The 18,943-nt window shown below is 46.8% G+C and overlaps 1 protein-coding gene across 1 annotated transcript; it reads right to left on the bottom strand.

Moving 5' to 3' along the window:
* Nucleotides 1-1,865: 1,865 nt before the first annotated feature.
* On the bottom strand, nt 1,866-12,685 carry UCMA (upper zone of growth plate and cartilage matrix associated). The gene is made up of 5 exons (XM_004425455.3): nt 12,628-12,685; nt 12,235-12,300; nt 12,037-12,132; nt 7,322-7,420; nt 1,866-1,996 (listed from the first exon to the last, which is right to left on the bottom strand). The coding sequence occupies exons 1-5, from the start codon at nt 12,683-12,685 to the stop codon at nt 1,899-1,901; spliced, it is 417 nt and encodes a 138-aa protein (XP_004425512.1). The 3' UTR covers nt 1,866-1,898.
* Nucleotides 12,686-18,943: the final 6,258 nt, after the last annotated feature.

Below are 18,943 nucleotides of genomic sequence, written 5' to 3'. Positions count from 1 at the left end.
TGCTTTGACTTCTTTTGTGAGGGGACTTGACTTCTCCCCCAAGCCTGAGTCTCCACATTATGAATCCCAGGACTCCTGAGAAGAGAATGGCTCCTCTGTTCTACCTGCCCAGGTAAATTTAATGAGTTTGCCCAGTGCCCTTCCTGCCTTCCCAAGGCAAGTTCCACTCCTGCTTGGAGTTTGTGTGAGAAAATACAATGCTGACTACACATGAGGTGATTTGGAATATGCATACTCACTTAATCACTAGAATGTTTTTAAAGATTTTATCTGTCTTTTAAAAAATTACTTAAAACATGGGTTCATTGCAAAGTGTCCTGATCTAATAAATAGCCCTACCTCTGGTAGAGTATTTTAACACAATTGAGCAGCTTTTCCTCAAAGCAAAGTTGCCCTATGCTGTTCTGGAAGTCCAACCTCAAAAGCAGGCTGGACTAGCTGACCAGGGACCCCAAGTCATGGGGGAAGCAGAGGGCCCAGGGGTGGGGGCAGGGAGATGGCCAAGAATGGGTGCTTATTCCTCATCTAGAGTCCTCTTATCTTCTAGAGTACTGTGACCCACCCACAGAGGTGCCTGCTTAAGTTGTTCTTGAGTTTTCTGCATTCTTAGTGTGGGATTCCTGAAGGTAGTCGAGAGTAAGGATGGAGGTGGGATAGATGCTGAGTCTGGGGCAGGAAGGCAGTGTGGTTGGGAGAGAAGAAAGGGCCACCGCTGTGGGTTGAATTGTGTCTGCCAAAAAGAGATGTTGAAGTCCTAACCCCGGGTACCTGTGAACGTGACTTTCTTTGGGAATATGGTTCTTGCAAATGTAATCAAGTTAGGATGAGGTTATTAGGGTGGACCCTTATTTCAGTATGACTAGTGTCCTTAAAAGAGAAGAGACACAGACACATAGAAGGAAGATGATGTGAAGACATGGGGAGAGATGGAAATGTGACAGTGGGGGCAGAGATTGGAGTGATGCTGCCACAAGCCAAGGAGTGCCTGGGCTACCAGAAGCTGGAAGAGGCAAGGAAGGATCCTCCCTTAGAGCCCTTGGAGGTAGTGTGGCTCTGCCAACACCTTGATTTCAGACTTCTAATCTCCAAAACTGTGAGAGAATAAGTTTCTGTTGCCTTAAGCCGCCCAGTTTGTGGTACTTTGTTATGACAGCCCTAGCTGACTAATACAGACACTATGAAGAAAAAGGAGATGACACCAAAACTCAATTTCAGCTGATTTCTGGTCTTGATAACAACTGGCCTTGCTGTAACCCTGGCTCTGACTGATGTGATTAAGAAACCACAGTTGAACCTTAAACTCTTTTAGAGACGTGAGAAGCACCTGGGCTTCGTGATCATCTCAGAGAACAGTTTCACAAAAACAGTCGCCTTATCCTGTTCTTTCATTCATGGACTGCTCATACACACTGAGGAGGCAGTGAGCGGTACTCCTTTGTTCAAGCTTTCAAACACCCCCGGCAGTGAGAGGAGCATCGTCACTCAGGGGAGACAAGCTGACGCTGCTCAGTTTGAGAGTCATGAAGGTCACGCACAGTGTTGACTCAGCGTGTTTATTTGAAGGCTGTAAGCAAACATAATCTTTTCTCTTTCCTGTGGTTCTTTTCATTGTTCTGTTGGACAAGAGTCTTACTTTGGGAACAGTGGCTAGGCAACGGGAAACCACCGTAGGTTTGGTGCTAGAAGACCCACAGGCATTTGCTCACCTCAGAAAATCATCTGCAAAGAAGCGAAAGCCAGGGCGTTTTCATCCATCAGAATGAGAGGCATGTATGTGGACACTGCAGGCCCCAAATTGAGACCCTTTGAAGGGGCCTGTTTGTGTGGGAGAGAGTTGCTCGAACACCTGGGCTGGGTATGTGTGTTTCAAGCTCCATCTGCTGGGTCTCAAGACGAGGTCAGATTTGGTGGCGGTTATAGAGATATGATGGGTACAGCCCATCATAATGCCACTGGCGCCACTGCTCAATAGCTTCCCGGCTTCTCTCTTCCTGTTCTGGGGAGGAGAGAAGAAGTCATCATGTCAGGACAGAGAGGACTCTGATCTGAGGAGAGCCACCAAGCTCTCTTAGCAGCCATCAACCCAAACTGCTCGCCCTGCGGAGACATGAACCAACTGTGCCTGTGTACCTTGGTGACAGACACAGAATGTCTGAGCTGGAAGGGCCTGAGAGAACACTGAGCCCAAAGGCATCCTTTTTCAGATCAGGCCCAGACAGGTGAAGGTCACAGAGCTGGTTGCCAAGAGAGCCGAGACCAGGGTCTGGCATTCCAGTTCAGGGCTCTTCCCCTACACAACCAGCAAAGAGGAACAGCCTTATGCAGAGACTGAGTGAAAGACATAACAACTAAAAACCAAAACACAAATGTGACAAAACTGGACTACAGGCCATACCATTGAAAAATCATGCAAAGAAATAATCGTCAACTTCCATTGCTGGGATTATGAGTAATTTTTCTCTACTGTTCTATGTTTCCTAACCTTGAAAAAGAAAATTATATTTGTAAAACTAACTGGAAAGAGGGATGAATGAAGCAAAATGGGGGAAATTAGATAATTGTTGATTCTGGGTGATGGTTATATGAGCGTTCATTATACTATATACTTTTCCATCTCTTTGAAATTTTTCATAGTAAAAGGCTAAAAAGAACAGAAGGGAGTTGTCTTTTTTTTTTCTTTTTTTGTGAGGAAGACTAGCCCTGAGCTAACATCCATTGCCAATCTTCCTATTTTTGCTGAGGAAGATTGGCCCTGGGCTAACATCCGTGCCCATCCTCCTCTATTTTATGTGGGACGCCACCACAGCATGGCTTGGTAAGCAGTACATAGGTCCGCACCTGGGCTCCGAGCCTGCGAACCCTGGGCCACTGAAGCAGAGCACGTGAACTTAACCACTACACCACTGGGCCGGTCCCGGAGGGAGTTTTAAATGAGTAAGAAAGTCCTGATTTTGCTGTCTTTGATAAGACAAGTTTCTGAGTAAAGCCTTTGTACAATTGTAGAATTAGGCTGCTGATGCCAATTCAAGACTGCCTTGTTTTTTTTTTTAAAGATTTTATTTATTTATTTTTCCCCCCAAAGCCCCAGTAGATAGTTGTATGTCATAGCTGCACATCCTTCTAGTTGCTGTATGTGGGACGCGGCCTCAGCATGGCCGGAGAAGCTGTGCGTCGGTGCGCGCCCGGGATCCGAACCCGGGCCGCCAGCAGTGGAGCGTGCGCACTTAACTGCTAAGCCATGGGGCCGACCCCAAGACTGGCTTGTTTTTAGGTGCTATTTAAGCTCAAGGAGATATCACAAGGCCATCAGTGTTTAAAAAGTATCCGTGAGTCTCCTCAAAAGTAAAACCTAACAATTCCACTCCTAGGTGTATACTTAAGAGAATTCGAACAAGAAGAAATGAATGGATAAACAAAATGTGAGATAGATAGATAGATGAATGTATAATCAGTTGTCCCTTTGTATTCTGGGTAGATTGATTCCAGGAACTCCCGTGGATACCAAAATCTGAGGATGCTCAGGTACCTTATATAAAATGGCATAGTACAATGAATACAGTTGGCCCTCTGTATCCAGTGTTTCTGTTTGAGGTTATAAAAGGGTTTTGGAAATAGATAGTGGTGATAGTTGCACAATATCGTGAATGTACTAAACGCCACTGAATTGCACACTTAAAAATAGTTAAGATGGCAAACTTTATGTTATATATATTTTACCACAATTTTTTAAAAAGTATTCATGAAAAATGTTGGGAGGATGGGAAGTCCTAACAGAAGAAGATAGTATCAAGGATTCAAAACCCAAAGTGTCTTCCTTGCCTCTGTTTTCTCAAATGTGGGCTTCACCAAAAAGCCTGTGAACCTGACTTGGGTGCTAGTGAAATGCATCCTCTGCGGCATTGCGCTAACAGGACAGCCTGGTGGCTTCAGGGTGTGGAGAATGGGTGTCCCTATGGTCCTTAGCACCCACGAGAGCCAGATGCCTTCAACGGGAAGGGCCCCTTGTTACCACTGGGTAACAGGCACCATGGCTGCTGGGAATGTTTCCTTCCCCGGTGAGCCTGGAGTTGGCGCTGCCCTTGGTGCTGAAAATCCCCTTAGAGACTTGGTCTCCAGGAACAGCTGAGAGCTCAGAGAGTCAGGCCCAGGTTGGAGCTTTGGGTATTAGCCTTCAGTTGTTCAGACCTTTCTCAGATCAGGTAGACCAGCTCCTATTTTCAATCTTGAGAGCATGATTTTGATGTAGAAGTTAATTTTTTTCTCCCAGGTCATGCCAAATTCTTCTTAGACCATTTCACTTAAAGGGGAGGCCTCTCTGGTAAAGATCTATGGCCTGGACAGTATGGCTTTTGTGTAGGGGACCACTTGTGGCCAGGCATCCTTTGCCAAGCTAGGTGTCATGCAGCCAACCTGGGATGGCCTGACCCAGGCACTGACTTTGAAGGTAGAGGCAGACTTATGCTACCACATAAGCCTTAGAAATGGCAGCTCAACACACTGTTTGTCTTGGTACTTTTGGAGGCAGAACTCAAGGGCATTTTTGCCTTGTGAAGCTGGTGGTTTTGAGTGGAGTTGCAACCAGGAGTCACGACTGAGCTGAGTGAGGCTGTAACCGTTCACAGCCCACTTCCCCAGACTAGGACCAGTGTCCTGAGTGGGTTGATAGAGGGGCCTTTGAGATGGGGTTTTCAGGCCTTCATCAAGGTCACTCTTGTCCAGAAATCTCTCTGCCTAAAATTCCTTCATTGGAAATCTCAGTTCTTTCAGTCAACTACAGTAATTCCTCAGCATTCACCTTTATGAAGCAAGTACCTCGGGGAAAGGGTGAACATCCAACTGCTCTCAATTATTCTGAGCATAGGTGACATTGTCAGATCAAGATAGCTAACTGAAACCAGGGGGAGTGTAGGGGCCTCGGAGAAGGGCTATGAGCACTGCCCCAGGGTGGAGGTTTCTGGCAACCTGGCCGCTGTGCAGCAGTGTTCTAGGGCAGAGGCAAGTGAAGAGGAGGAGGATTGAAATGAGTTTCACCTTTGTCATATGTACGCTCTGGCAGGCTGGGCCCTCTCCACTTCTTTGCCTCCTTCCCTTATCTAGCTCTGGGGAGACCCCCTCTGGACCGCTGTGCTTTACTCTCCTCACTCCATCCATCCTCATGGGCCAGTCCCTGGATCGAAGAAGATCTCCAAGACCTCTACACATTCAGTCATGCTTCATTTATAAGAACATGAGCTTTGCTGGCAAACACGCCTTTGTTCAAACCCCTTCCTAGCTATGTCACGTTGGTTATTCACGTATCCTTTCTAAGCCTGAGTTTTTGAAACTGTAAAATGGAAATTGTAGGACCTATCTGAGAGGCTGGTCGTAAGGATTAGATGGTTCAGTGCAGTGCCTGATGGAGCGAGTGCTCAATGAGTGATGACAGCTACTGTCACCACAGTCCCTGGAGGCCTGTGCCCTGCCCTGCAGTGTTTTTATCTTTGTGGGCAAGGCCTGAGGTTCTTGATCTTAGTCTCTGGCTTTGGTTGAAGACCTGCCATCTCTTAGGTGCCTAACCCTTCACCCAAATTCATCATGAAAGGGAAAACAGTGATGGTTTTCCACTCATGTGCTATGGATTTGGACCTGAAACATTTAAAAATGCACAAAAGAAAATGCTGTTATTAATACTATGAGTAAAAAAACCACTGAGGGAATTTTGGAGGCCACATACTCATTTTTTAAATGCCTCTCCTCAAGCTGTCCACCAAGGTAGACAAATCTCTAACAGAAGTATTTGCCCTCTGAGTTAAAATAGGCTGAATTTTCCACAAGGTGTTCCCAGGAAAGTTTAATTTGCCGGGACCCAAGCCCAACACCTGTCTGCAGGGCTCAGCAAGGTGCCACCACGTGCAGGACAATGGGAGTGGCTTACTGTCTGTCCTTGGGTACCTGGTGATTGTGTCCTTTCCACTAAGAGATGCCCTAAGAGGGTGTTACCTCCCACAGGTAGCAAACAAGCCAGGAGGTGACAACTTCAGAACTGAAATCGCTGACTTTCTCTAACAAAGATCACCTTAACTAGAGCCTTATGTCCAAGCTCATGTGCATCCAGGAGCTTGATCAGGATCATTCCAGTCTTGAGGTTTGGAGAAAGACCAAAACAGAAAGAAACATGCGCATACGCTTGCACTGGCCTGCTGGTCTGATCCTAATTATTAAATGTTCCTAAGGATTTTTGTTATGGGTGATGCTTGAAGGCACTTAATAGATGCAAAGTCAAATTTCACTCTGTGGGAGGCTGTGGTTTAAAGATAGAGCCTCCCTATGCTTACACCCACACCCACACCCACTGCCTCCCCTTGAGGCCTTGCTGAAATCAGCACTTCCTATGGGGGAGGCAGGAGCCATGACTGCCCAAGAGTTGAGGGTGGGAATGAGGTGAGTCGATTGCCTGATGAGAGACAACTGAGGCTAAGGCCAAGGCTTAGCGAAGAAGAAACTAACAGCAGCTGGGTATGGGCACAAGCAAGCCACGTAGAAGCTTGCAGTTGCTCGATGCTGTGGGGGAGTTGGAGCCTTCACATTGGCTGTAGGTGTTGGTGTTGGAGGTGGGGAGGGTACAAGGCAGGGCACCAATGATCAGTGCTTTCTGAGTTCGGTTGTCCTGGTTTCCTTCCATCAGTCAGATGAGATGCTGATTGTAGTGACTAGGTAAATAAAGGCCTTGGTTTTCCAGGATGAGTAGTTTCTAGAGCCATTACATTGATGTGAATCCAGGGCACTCGAAAGTGAGTTTGAAATCTTCCCAACCCAACTCTACCAGAGCTAAGCCACTAGTGTAGACGCTGAGACAGAGGCCACCACACAGACCACCACTCGGTGTTCTATCCTCTTCCATGCCTTTTCAAGTTCTGTAGGCGTTATTTTTTTGTAAGGACGATCAGCCCTGTGCTAACATCTGCCAATCTTCCTCTTTTTTTGCTAAGGAAGACTGGCCCTGGGCTAACATCCATCCCCATCTTCCTCCGCTTTATATGGGACTCCGCCCCAGCGTGGCTTGCCAAGTGGTGTGGCAGTGCATGCCCGGGATCCGAACCGGCGAACCCTGGGCCACCGCAGCGGATCGCGAGCACTCAACCGCTTGTGCCACCCGGCCCCTCTGTAGGCAGTTTTGAGACTTGCTCTCTTCTTTTCAAGACTCCCATGGGTATGAATTGAGTGTAGAGCTTCCCTTACCTCTCTCCTCCGATTAAAATTTAGGGGGAAGAAGTGGCGGCAAATCATGTGATCTTCCCACAGAGCCCCACTTCCCCGAAGACGCCAGCTGAAGGGCTCTTACCGTCAGTTTGCTCCTCCACAAAGTTCTCAAACTCGTTCCTTTGTTCCTCGTGATATTCTCGCCGCAGCTCGTCAGCCTGCAGCTTCTGCCTATTCTCCGCTAGGAAAGGGGAAGAGTTGAGAATGGCCCCTGAGGATAGGGGCAGCTGTACTCATTGAGAAGAACACCAATCATTCTGCCTAAGAAACATAATCTGGTTGGGAAGGGGTTGTTTGTGGTGGGCTGAGAATGGGGGCTTTACTGAAATGGTTTACTCCTGATGTAGACCTTAAATTTCGAAGGAACTGGGAGGTCATCCCATCCAGCCACCTGATTTTGCAAATGAGAAGACTGAGACCCCAAAAGGTGAAACAGTTTAGCTTCACTCCTAAAATTAGTGGTGTATCCAAGTATGTTAGGCCACTTAGAAACTAGAAATGCAGATGGTCAGAAATGAGTTCTATGAGAGAATAATCCAATTTAAAGTTACTTTCACATTAATTAATATTTTCAAGTCCATTCAAAATCTTTGAGCACCTATCACAGCCAGAATGTATGCTAGACACTGGGATTAAAAGACAAGTACGAAAGATTCTGTCCCTCTATTTAAGACGTCACTATTCCTCTTAAGGAGAAAGATATAGAAATAAGTTGCAGCAAGCAATATGGCGGCTATGATAGAAATCTATACAGGGTACAAATGATGGCATGTGGTGGTGGGGGCATCTAAGATGATTCCCGATATTCATGCCATTGGGTAATTTCCTCCCCTTGTATGGGCTGGCCTGGTAACTTGCTTCTAATAAACAATGCATTGGCACAAGTGATAGGTTGTGACTTCTGGGGTTAGGTTACAAACAAGACTGTGGCTTCCGTCTCTCTCTCTCGCATTCTTTCTCAGTCTCCCTCACTTTTGCTCTCTCTCTGAGGGAAGCCAGCTGTCAAGTTGTAAGCTATTTTATGGAGAGTCCCACTCATGGTAAGGAACTAGTGTCCGTGACCAATAGCCAGCAAGGACCTGAGGCTTGCCAACAGCCACGTGAATGAGATTGAAAGCGAATCTTCTCAGAATCAGGCTTTGAGATGCCTGCAGCCCCGGCCAGCTCCTTGACTGCAGCCTTGAGAGACCCTGAGCCTGAGGCCCCCAGCTAAGCCGTGCCTAGATTGCTGACCCCAGCAAAAGGGTCAATAAATGTTGAAAAGTGAGACAATAAATGTTTGTTGTTTTAAGCTGCTAAATTTGGGGATCATTTATTACACAGCAGTAGGTAACTACTACAGGATATGGGGTGATCGGTAAACTTCCTGATGAAAATACCAAAAGCAGGTATCCCTTATTTTGTAAGGCAATGCATTCCAGTAAAGCTGGCTGTAAACCTTTTATGAGGAATCCTGGTTCCACATTATAAAATTGGAGGCACATCTCTATGGTTGGAAGAAATATCCCCAATGATAACTGAAAACTGTCGCTGAGAACACATAAATGTGGTGATCATTCCATGGTAGTTGAACAGTGAAGCTCGCCAGCAGTACCTTGAGCCCCAGGGGGAATCCCCACCTGAATTGCCACATCACACCTCACCAGCAGGTGCAGCTATTCCTCACTTGCTCTAATTTAGGGCCCCCAATCTCTCTAGATTATAGATTTTTTTTTGTGAGGAAGATCAGCCCTGAACTAACATCCATGCCAAGCCTCCTCTTTTTTTTTTTTTTGCTGAGGAAGACTGGCCCTGGGCTAACATCTGTGCCTATCTTCCTCCACTTTATATGGGACGCCACCACAGCATGGCCTGACAAGCAGTGCCTCGGTGCGTGCCCTGGATCCGAACCCGGGCCGCCAGCAGTGGAGTGCACGCACTTAACCGCTATGCCATGGGGCCGCCCCCTAGATTATAGATTTTTAGATGTAAAATAAATTAGTTTCCAGGTCCATCAATTTCTGCCTTCAAATCTTTACGTTGACCTCTATGGTGTGAGAGCTGTGGTTGTCTGGAGGAAATTATTTAAAGCTCTCTTAGTTTCAAGATATTTCTCTTGACTGGGCTTCAGCTGGAAGAACTGAGGACAGCAGGAAGGCTGTGTCTGGTGCCAGAGGAACTGGTCCCTCAGAACGCCTCACTCCCACAGTATGATTCCCCTCACATCGAAGCGGGGAGAGTGAGGTGCTGTTACCCCCACCAGCTTGGATGTGCAAGAGAAAGTGGGGGGTTGATAATGGAAGCAGAGAAGCCGAGGAAAGCCATTGGTTTCCTCCTCCACCCCACATGAGAGGGGTGTTGGAAGAAACAACCAGAAGTATTTCTTTGTGAAATGATAATACTGTAAACCATCTCAAATCCTGCTTGAAAGTAAGGAGCTTACAATAATAAGTAAATTAATTAAATATTAGTTATATTATGTTTATATTATTTAACTTTGATTACAAAGCAAGTTATCTGTGAATTGGTCTCAGTGCAGATTGTTTAACTAAATCCCACGTTTTTTTACACCTTTGTGCTATTACCTACACAATTGTGGGAATCTTTAGTCTGACAGAAGGCATTGGCACTCCAGTCCTTCCCCATGCCATGCCCTTTATCCCACATCCACACATTTCGTAGGAGGGGATTCAGGCTCAGAGAGGTGCAGTGACCTAATCAAGGTCACACAGCTGGTATGAGCAGAGCTAGGCCAGGAGCCAGAGTGCCACACACCCACCCTCCACTACTGGCCCACAACACACCTTGCATGCAGCATCCCCCTTACGGCCCACCATAGGCACCAGTGTTGCTCCTGGTACCGGCAAGCTGCTGTGGGGGCTTACAGTCTGGGAAGCGGGTGCTTGTTGAGCCACTGCCAATTCCTATAGAAGCATTTTCTATCCCAAGTACTCCAGAAAAGAAACAATCTTCCTAAATTGCCTTTTTGGAGGTGCCACAAATTGGACCTTTGACTCAGCAATGAGTAAGAACAATTTAATTTGGGGGACAAGATACCATTTTTACACCGTGCATCCTATGCATTGTGCACATCCCTTCTCAAGAACATGCATTTCATTGGATTAATTCCTCCTTTCTTCCTAAAGTAACCTGCTTCTTTACCCAGAAGCATAAGGATGTCAGATGCCTGTTTCCTGGTTCCAAATTCAAGTTTTTCAAAGTGTCACTTGCCCTTTACCCAACCTGAGACATAATTGGGCATTGTTCTGTCCATCCACACAGGTTGAGCAGGTGTCCGCAGATGAACTCAAGTGCATCCTAGGTATTCACCAGGCTGTCCTGGGCACCCACGTCTGACACATTGAGCTTCTGTTTGAGGTGAGGGACTTCTGGCTTCATCATGTGCCACATGCTGTCACGTTCTCAAACAGCTGACAAGGATGGAAACTATCTGCCTGTCCTAAATTGACTCCTGTTCCTTGCAAGACTGCAAGTCTGCCAGAAGGTTGCTTCTCTGATTTCTATCAAGAACTGCCCAACCTCCATCACAGTCTTTTCAATGTTTCATGATATTTGCTACCTTTTAAATCCTAAGTTGTGTGAAGCCTGGAGATTTCCCCAGTGGGGTTATACTTATTCAATTAATTAAAACAAAACAAAAAAAAGGAATTTTATCTCTAAGCATTTTCACCTCTTTTCATCCCCATCATTTGAAAACAGCCCTGTTATTTTTACTGAGCAAGTTACCTTGCTGAGTGTGCTGAGGGACACAGAGAGTTTATTCAGATACTCGCATAAGGAATGAATCAAGCCACAGACTCAGAGACAGAGCTCAGCGTCCTTGGAAGAATCTAGTTCAAAGGCAGAAAACTCAAACGCCTTCAAGGGTCAGCAGGTCATGAAAATGAGGGTCCCCGCCAGGCAGGGGACATCAGAGCCTACTTCGGGCTGAGAAGGAGACATTGCTTCCAAGCTGAAAAGTGTCCCAAATGCATGGGAAACAAACGTTCGAAAACACTGCTGGCTGAACACCACACTTTCAGGGGCTTATAAATAAGGAAACTTGGGCCCAGGGGGAGGAAGTGGCCTAGGCCACTTAGCAGCAAAGCTGTCACCAAACCACATTCCCTTCTCCTAGTCGTGTGTGCTCTCTCCTGCTTGCAATGCTATTGCTCCTGCAGGTAAGGGTGCACTGCACAATACCCCAAAAGCGCACACGGGGACAGCGTGTTCCTTCTTGACTAGAACATGTATTTTCCCCTTTACGTTTTTATTTATTTATTTATTTTATTTTTTATTGTGTGAGGAAGATCAGCCCTGTGCCAACATCTGCCAATCCTCCTCTTTTTTTGCTGAGGAAGACTGGCCCGGGGCTAACATCCGTGCCCATCTTCCTCCACTTTATATGGGACGCCGCCACAGCGTGGCTTGCCAAGTGGTGCATCGGTGCGCGCCTGGGATCCGAACTGGTGAACCCCGGGCCACCCTGGCGGAGCGCGCGCACTTAACCACTTGCGCCACCGGGCCGGCACCCTCCCTTTACGTTTTTAACTTTCTGAAATCGAGATGCATCTCATCACTGTTGAGTGCATTGATGTGGCATTGTCCCTTTTTGTTCCTTGCCCTGACAGCATAGTCAATCAAAGATGTGACCTGCAATCGAGGAAGTGTGGAGTTTCTAATTCAGAGCTGCAGTCACTTTAATACCTGAGGGCCTAGGTTAAGCCCTCAGTCCCTTGCCGTCCCTGCAGCCCAGCTGACCTGGGAGAAAGAAGGAACCAGAAGGGGGAGGAGAAGGCAGGCCACCAGCATCCTTACCATTGATCTCATCTCGGGATGTGGGGGACCGCTTGCCGCGCCTTTTGAGGAAATTCGAGGCATCTGATTCCTGCATGAAAATCTTCTGTTCCACACCTGAAACCCAAGAGAGGCCAGTCATAACCAGCCCGGGCTCCCCAGGGCTACCGCAGGAGCCAGCCCACCTGCCCTGCACCCCTGGGTGGCCCCTACACTCACCTTCTTGGGCCTCTTGTCCTGCCACCTGCCTGGTGCCCACTGACGCACCAGTCCCCTCCTGCAGAACTGAGAAACGAGAGCACAGTGTGAGGGCTGCGGCACCTGGAGGGGAGCCCTTATCTACAGCCGACCCTTGAAGGCTCTGTGACTTGCCAGGCCGTGGTGTGAGGCCCTGGGTCCCTCACTTACCAGCTACAGTGCTGATCTCCCCCGGAAACTGCCAGGCAAGCTGTTTTCTCTTGTATTGTGTTACACACACATGCGTGCGCACACATACACAGACACACATCTCAGGCATGGCTGTCTTACCAATAAGCACCCCCCCCCTTTCTCCTGAGCTACCTGAGCAACCTCACCCAACATCAATCCGTCCTGGAGCATCCCCATACTCACTGGACAGGAGCACAACAGCCAAGAGACAGGAGACAAGGAACAGCTGTCTATAGGCCATCTTTGGAGAGACTGAAGCTTCGTGTGAGAACCACAGGGCAGACAGAGAGGGTTCTGCAAACCTCAAGGCTGCTGGGTCCTTACTTCTATGTCAGGCAGGCTGGGAGGGAAGGAGAGAGGAAAGAGGCAGGGATGCCACTGGTGGGGGGGGAGTGGGAGGGGTCCTGCCTGCTGCTTCCATTGGCTGCTCCTCCTGGAGCACCAGAAATGTTTTTGGCAAGTTGCAAACCTCCGAGAAACAGAGCCTGTCATCGGGGCCCAGGGATAGCTTTAAAGTGGCTTTTCCAAGATCTGCACCCAAGGAGTTGCTGTTGGAATGCCCAGTCTCAGGGTCAGAATTCCAAAGACCAAGGGACGTTTCAAAGAGCTCTTGGCATCTGCTTCAGCGGTGGGCGTGGGGGTGGGGACCCTAGCCCCGGAGGCTGAAGCATGCCGGAGGGAGGAAGAGGGGCTTAGTGGGGGCCTTTGACTCAGGTGTCAGGCCAGGAGGGACCCTAAAGACTGGATGACCCCTATCAGAGTGATGCTTGCATGGTCACATGAGCCATTCAGATGGTAACCAGAGTACCTCTCACCTTGACATGTTGCTCACTGTCAGGCAAAACATGGACCGCTTGGCCTGGGGTCCCAGAGCCCTTTCAAGACATTGAGGAAGAGAGGCAGTCAGCCTTCCACTGCAGAGGCGGAGGGGCGCACAGTATGTGATGAGCCCCATAGCTCAGCATATTCCTCTAGAAGGACACAAAGGCACACCCCATGTCAGGAAGGAAATATGTTCCCAGGAATGGGAATGCTAATGGAATCAGAGCTCTCCGGAGCCATCAGAGCCCAGTCCCTTTGGAAGTGTGTTCTTGACATTGTTATTTATTATAAACCACCCTCAACTCTTTGTTACCAGCTGAAGAGTTCCACTGGGACATTGTTTAGGATTTTCCTAATGGCAACTGTCACTAGACCTAGAACACAGCCACACCCACCCAAAGCTCCCCTTTCGTTAGACTTGCATGGTAACATGCTGCATGTGCTTGGACCCTTGGCCAGGACAGGAATGTTAATTAATGGCAGAAAGATAATCAAGGCAGAGTAACAAAAACAAATGGGTTGGTATCCAATGGAGGGAATGACGCCATTGCACGTCCTAGCCCTTGCTGGCTGGGAGCACATATAAGACTGGGAGACACTGGCGATTGCGCTTAATGGGGGTGGGGGTGGGCTCTGCATGATAGACCAAGGAGGGGCAGCATGCATGAGGACGCATCAGCAAGGATTCGTCTATCAAATTAGCTAGATGTCACCTGGGAGAGGGAAGGGTCACAGGATAGACCAATTTTGAGGGAACTCTGGGAGAGGAGGTGAGTGTGTGAAATACCTGGGACATCCTTGATATCCTAATTCCTCCCGCTGCCTTTTTTAGTTCCATTCATTTCAACTGAAAATATTATTGAACACCTACTCTCAGCCAGGCACCTGCGCTAGTCACTGGCTAACCAGCCTTCGGTGAACCTGTCCAACATCTCGAAGTAACTTCCACCCCAGGTTGAACCCTGTATTTTGGCTGTCCGTGCAGAAAGGCTTTAGGGAAGAATCTCAAGCCCCATGTAGTTTTCTCAGACCCAGCCTGGGAGAAAATGGCAGGAGATCCAGAATTCGCTGAATGGAGAAATGGAAGAATGGAGGCTTGAAAAGAGAAGTGACCTCAGCTCTGGAAAAATAAGTTTACGTTTCATACATACCTAAGCTAGTGGCCTGAGATTTCTACCGGCTTTACTGATTTGCTCCAAGGAGTGGTTTGACCACAGCTGGTTTCCAAGTATAATCTCTCGGTTCCTTCAGAACTTTCTCTCCCTCTAGACCCATTGGCCTCCACACTTTGCACACTTTTCCACCTTCAGCTCCCCCTTCCTGGGGCTGCTTACCATGGCTGGCTGTGTTGCAGAGGTGCCTCCTTGTAACATGATACCCCAAAATATCACAAGCCACACCACCTCAAGGCAAAGGCACGATTCTAATGCAACCATAATTTTGTGAATATACTAAACACCGTTGAATTGTATAGTTTAAATGGGTGAATTGTAGGGTATGTGAATTATATCTCAGAAGAGCTGTTACAAAAACATATGTGTGTATATATGTATTATTAGATAATATGAAAACAGCTTCAGGATCCTCATCTATAGGTATCATCAGCTGGGGGGAGGGGGTCAGATAGTGACAGCTGAGATGAGTCTCAAAGGACAAGGGTTTCCAGAGCCCAATTAGAACAGAAAGCATTGTCAAAAGGTCCAGAGTGAGGCCCTTTTGAGGAGCTGCGGGGAGTTCAGTAATACCAGGAGCATATGGAAGGCCTGGAGGTAGGCAAGGCCTAGGTCACAGAAAGGAGTTTGGCCTCCATCTTTGTGAGGCAGTTTAGTATGACGGCTATAAGCACAGATCCCCGAGGCCAGGCTCCCTGGGTTCAATCCCACCTCTGGACACGCTAGCTGCCTGGCCTTGGGCCAGTCATTTTACCTTCCTGTGCCTGATTCCCTCCTCTGTCATAGAGATTGATGTGAGGATTAGAGTTAATGTATCAAAGTCCTTAGAATGATGCCTGGCATACACTGAGCATTGTATATGTGTTTGCTATCATGACACAGTAATGAACCATTAAATGATTTTGAGCGGGGAAGTGACATGAAGTTTTTTTAGGAACACCACCCTCCCAGCAATGTGGAGGGTGAGAGGGATGAGACAAAAGCTGTAAGACTTAGGAAGGCTGTTGCCATAGTCCAGGTGAGAGATGATGTCAGCAAAAGGCAGGAGGAGCGGGATGGAGAGGGCATGGCATTTAGAAAGACTGAAGAAATAGAATTAATAGGACTTGATGACTAATGAAGGGGCAGTGAGGGGTTGGGAGGTGTGCATGTCAGATGGCTCCCAAGTCTCTAGTTTGGGTAACTGGGTGTATGGATGGTGAAGTCATCCACTGAGGTGGAGAAAATAAAAAGAAGAGAAAGTTCGAAGGACATGTCATTGGACAAAATAGGTGTATGATACTTGTGGGAATCAAACCAGATCTTCCGATGTCAAATCCAGTGCTCCTCCCATTTTCCCACAACCATAATTTTGTGAATATGCTAAACCATTACCACAGTCAACTTTAGAACACTTCCATTATCCCAAAAAGAAACCCCATACCCATTAGCAGTCACTCTCTGTTTTCCTCAACCCCCAAAGCTCCAGGCAGCCACTAATCTGCTTGTGTCTCTATGGATTTGCCTGCTCTGGACATTCCGTCTAAATGGAGTCATACGCTATGTGACCCACTGTAACTGACTTTTTTCACTTCAAATACTGTGTTCAAGGTTCGTACATGTTTCAGCATGCATCGGTACTTCATTCCTTCTTATTGCTAAGTAATATTCTATTGTACAGATATACCATTTTATTTATCCGTTCATCAGTTGATGGGCATTTGGGTTGTTTCTACCTTTTGGCTGTTATACATAATGCTGCTATGAACATTGTTATGCGAGATTTTATGTGTGGACATGTTTTTATTCCTGTTGGTTCAGTGCCTAGTAGTGGAATTGTTGGGTCATATGGTAACTCCTTGTTCTACTTTTGAGGAACTCTCACATTATAGTTAAAATGTTCATTTACTCATCTCTCTCTTTCAGTGTGAGATTTGAGGAGAAATTTCCACCTTGTTCGTACCTAACACAGTGCCTGGAACAGCATAGATGCTGCAAATGTTTACTGAATTAATCAAAGAGAATACTCTCGGGTGAGGGCATTAAAAGGAAACATTTATGAGCTCATTTCAATGGGCTTTCATTTTATGCCAGTCTCAGCCTATCAATAATCAGTGTTGTGGTTGGATGGTCCTTTGTGGTTCTTATTGTGATTGCAAGATACCCTTCAGCAATAACCATCAGGAAACTGTGAAAAAATAAAAGTTGATTACTTACAGGACCTAGAAATTACACAGCATGTCTGGGCCCACACAGTGAGGTTGTGGGTAGAGAGAGTGCATGGGCCTGGGGTTCTTCTTTTGTTGGGGTCATGGTTGGGGGCCAAGGGTTTCCTGGGCTCACTCTTTATTGGTGAATTTAAAACATAAGAGTGGGAATTTGAAGCATAGGAAGATAAAAAACAAGTAGCCTAAATGGTCAGTTATTGAAATCAACCAAGATCTCTAAAACAAAGGAGGCTCTGTGGGGGTAGGCGGCCTGGCTCTTTATCTAGTCCTGTGGCTGGCAATGTGTTTATTCAAGATAGCCATCATTGCAGTGGATGCCTTGGCAATCAAAGCTTAAGTAATGCATTTGCGTTACAAAAAAGAAAAACAACCGCCAGGGTTTACACTACAGCTATTCCTAAGGTACCCATGCAGGGACCTGGAATTTCCAAGTTTATGTATCACTGGGTACAGGATCCTTCTCAAGCAGCAGGAATGAATTTTGTGTGCATTTATGGATTGCCTCAGAGGGCAACCAAGATGGCCTTATCGTTCCCCTCAGTTTGGCTACGCTCTACACAAGTTTCTTTCTGACTATAGGCCCCTGACCTCCCTTTCTTAGAGCATTTACTTTAGGAAACTTGCAATTGTAAATTCTTTCTCTGCCTCTTTGCAGCATACGCAATTTTTCTTCCCGCTTCTTGCTAGTTTTACAACCCAGGAAATGTCTTTCTCAAGGACCAGGAACTACCTTTTGGAAATGAAAACATCAAAGGAGATAGCACCCCGTCTCCCAATCTTTGTGGGAGGGTAGGCGCCTGAGTTTGGTGGGCAGTTTACTCCAATTGTGAAGACCAATTAGCAAGCACAGGTGGCCTGCGATCGCCCCATCCCAGCTCTTAAAAACTCTTCTGTCTTTTGTTTCAGCAAAGTTGAGTTTAGTCTCGCTCCTTATTGCAATAGTCTTGAATAAAGTCTTCCTTGCCTCTTTAACTTTGATATGATTTTAACTTTGACAAGGGCATTGATTCAACATATCACCTGTTCCACCAGGGACTTTGGGTATAACTCATGTCAGTGGAAATAAGCCTTGGGGAGAGTGCATCCATGCATGTGAGGTCACTAGATGCTATGTCCCAACTCCTAGCATTATATCGAAAAAAGTATATAAAAGCCCATTGTCTGTACCTAAGATTAAGAATATATTATATTCTTTCATTTGACTTCATTTTCAATGGACTAATTACGTTCCTGAGCCTCCCCCCCCAACCCATTTTATAGGGTGAGTTAAGGATTGTACCAGAAGGGGAACCCATGACCCTTGGAACCAGGGGATCCCCAGAACTCGGCTTCCTCAGAGAATATAGATGGACACTTTTCCTGCCACCTCCTCAGGTCTCAGGAGCAGTGAGAAGGAAACATCTCAGACGTGAATGTGAAGGCTTGTTTGTTGGGCAAGAGCGTGACAGTTAGCAAAAAACGTTTCAACTCATTTGAAGTCCCTCTGGAGCTGACAGTGTTGACACAGTTGGGTGTGGAAAATGAGGGCTTCGTGAGTCAGGATAACATTTCTAAAACCTTTCTGGTTTTTTATTTGCCTGTGAAAGACATTCACTTCTCTAAGCACCTAGCCAGAGTGTCATGGAGCTTCTTTATAGCTTTTTTCCACCACATGCCACAGGAATATTATCAGTCCCTACGAAATTGGTGTCTAGAAGTCGCCCCGTGAAATTAAGTTTTCACGGGCGATGTCTCCATTCACAGAGAATCAGCATCACTAGTCTCATGTTCTATTCCCAGCTTGACCAACAACTTCCTTGAGTTCATAGATGAAGTTATAAACCTTTCTCTGTGCCCTACTTTCCCCATGTGAAAGGAGGCCAAGATATATGTGTCTTCCACCAAGAGCACTAGAATATATAGCTAGTTAGCTGAGAAAAGCCTTGAAAAAGGCATAGAACCGTCTGCAGCTGCATAGAGTACTGCCATGAGATCACCCATATCTGGGTTCATATTCAGCAGGCAAGCATTGTTATGACTATACAAGTTACTAAAATTAAAATACTTACTTATCAGAGGGTAAATAGCCACTTTACTGAGCCATCTTCCCGATGCCCTCTCCTGCCCCAGGTGCCCCATCCTCTCCCCCAGGTCCCTCACTTTCCATAATCCATTATCTAAAGGGGTGATGCTTGGCCCAGTGGGGGAACTTCCAGAACCCTGCTCTACTCCCATAGCTAGCTTTATTCTGATTGGTCATTGTCTGTCCTGTGCCAGCTAAACATATTTAATATCACTCTGAATTCAGGGGTTTCTTAT

Source organism: Ceratotherium simum, chromosome 32, assembly GCF_057802395.1.
Source record: "Ceratotherium simum simum isolate JZ-2026a chromosome 32, ASM5780239v1, whole genome shotgun sequence".
In the NCBI taxonomy this organism is placed as follows: domain Eukaryota; kingdom Metazoa; phylum Chordata; class Mammalia; order Perissodactyla; family Rhinocerotidae; genus Ceratotherium; species Ceratotherium simum.
Note: the sequence above shows the minus strand (reverse complement) of the source record. Positions and strands in the feature narration are given on the sequence as shown.

Bases quoted from the DNA above. Each gene is read 5' to 3' on its own strand.
- UCMA (XM_004425455.3), bottom strand. From the start codon at position 12,685: ATGGCCTATAGACAGCTGTTCCTTGTCTCCTGTCTCTTGGCTGTTGTG. The intron at 12,301-12,627 runs GTGAGTATGGGG...CTCGTTTCTCAG, and splicing joins GGCTGTTGTGCTCCTGTCCA to TTCTGCAGGAGGGGACTGGT. The intron at 1,997-7,321 runs GTAAGAGCCCTT...TCTCCTCCCCAG, and splicing joins TGTGGAGGAGCAAACTGACG to AACAGGAAGAGAGAAGCCGG.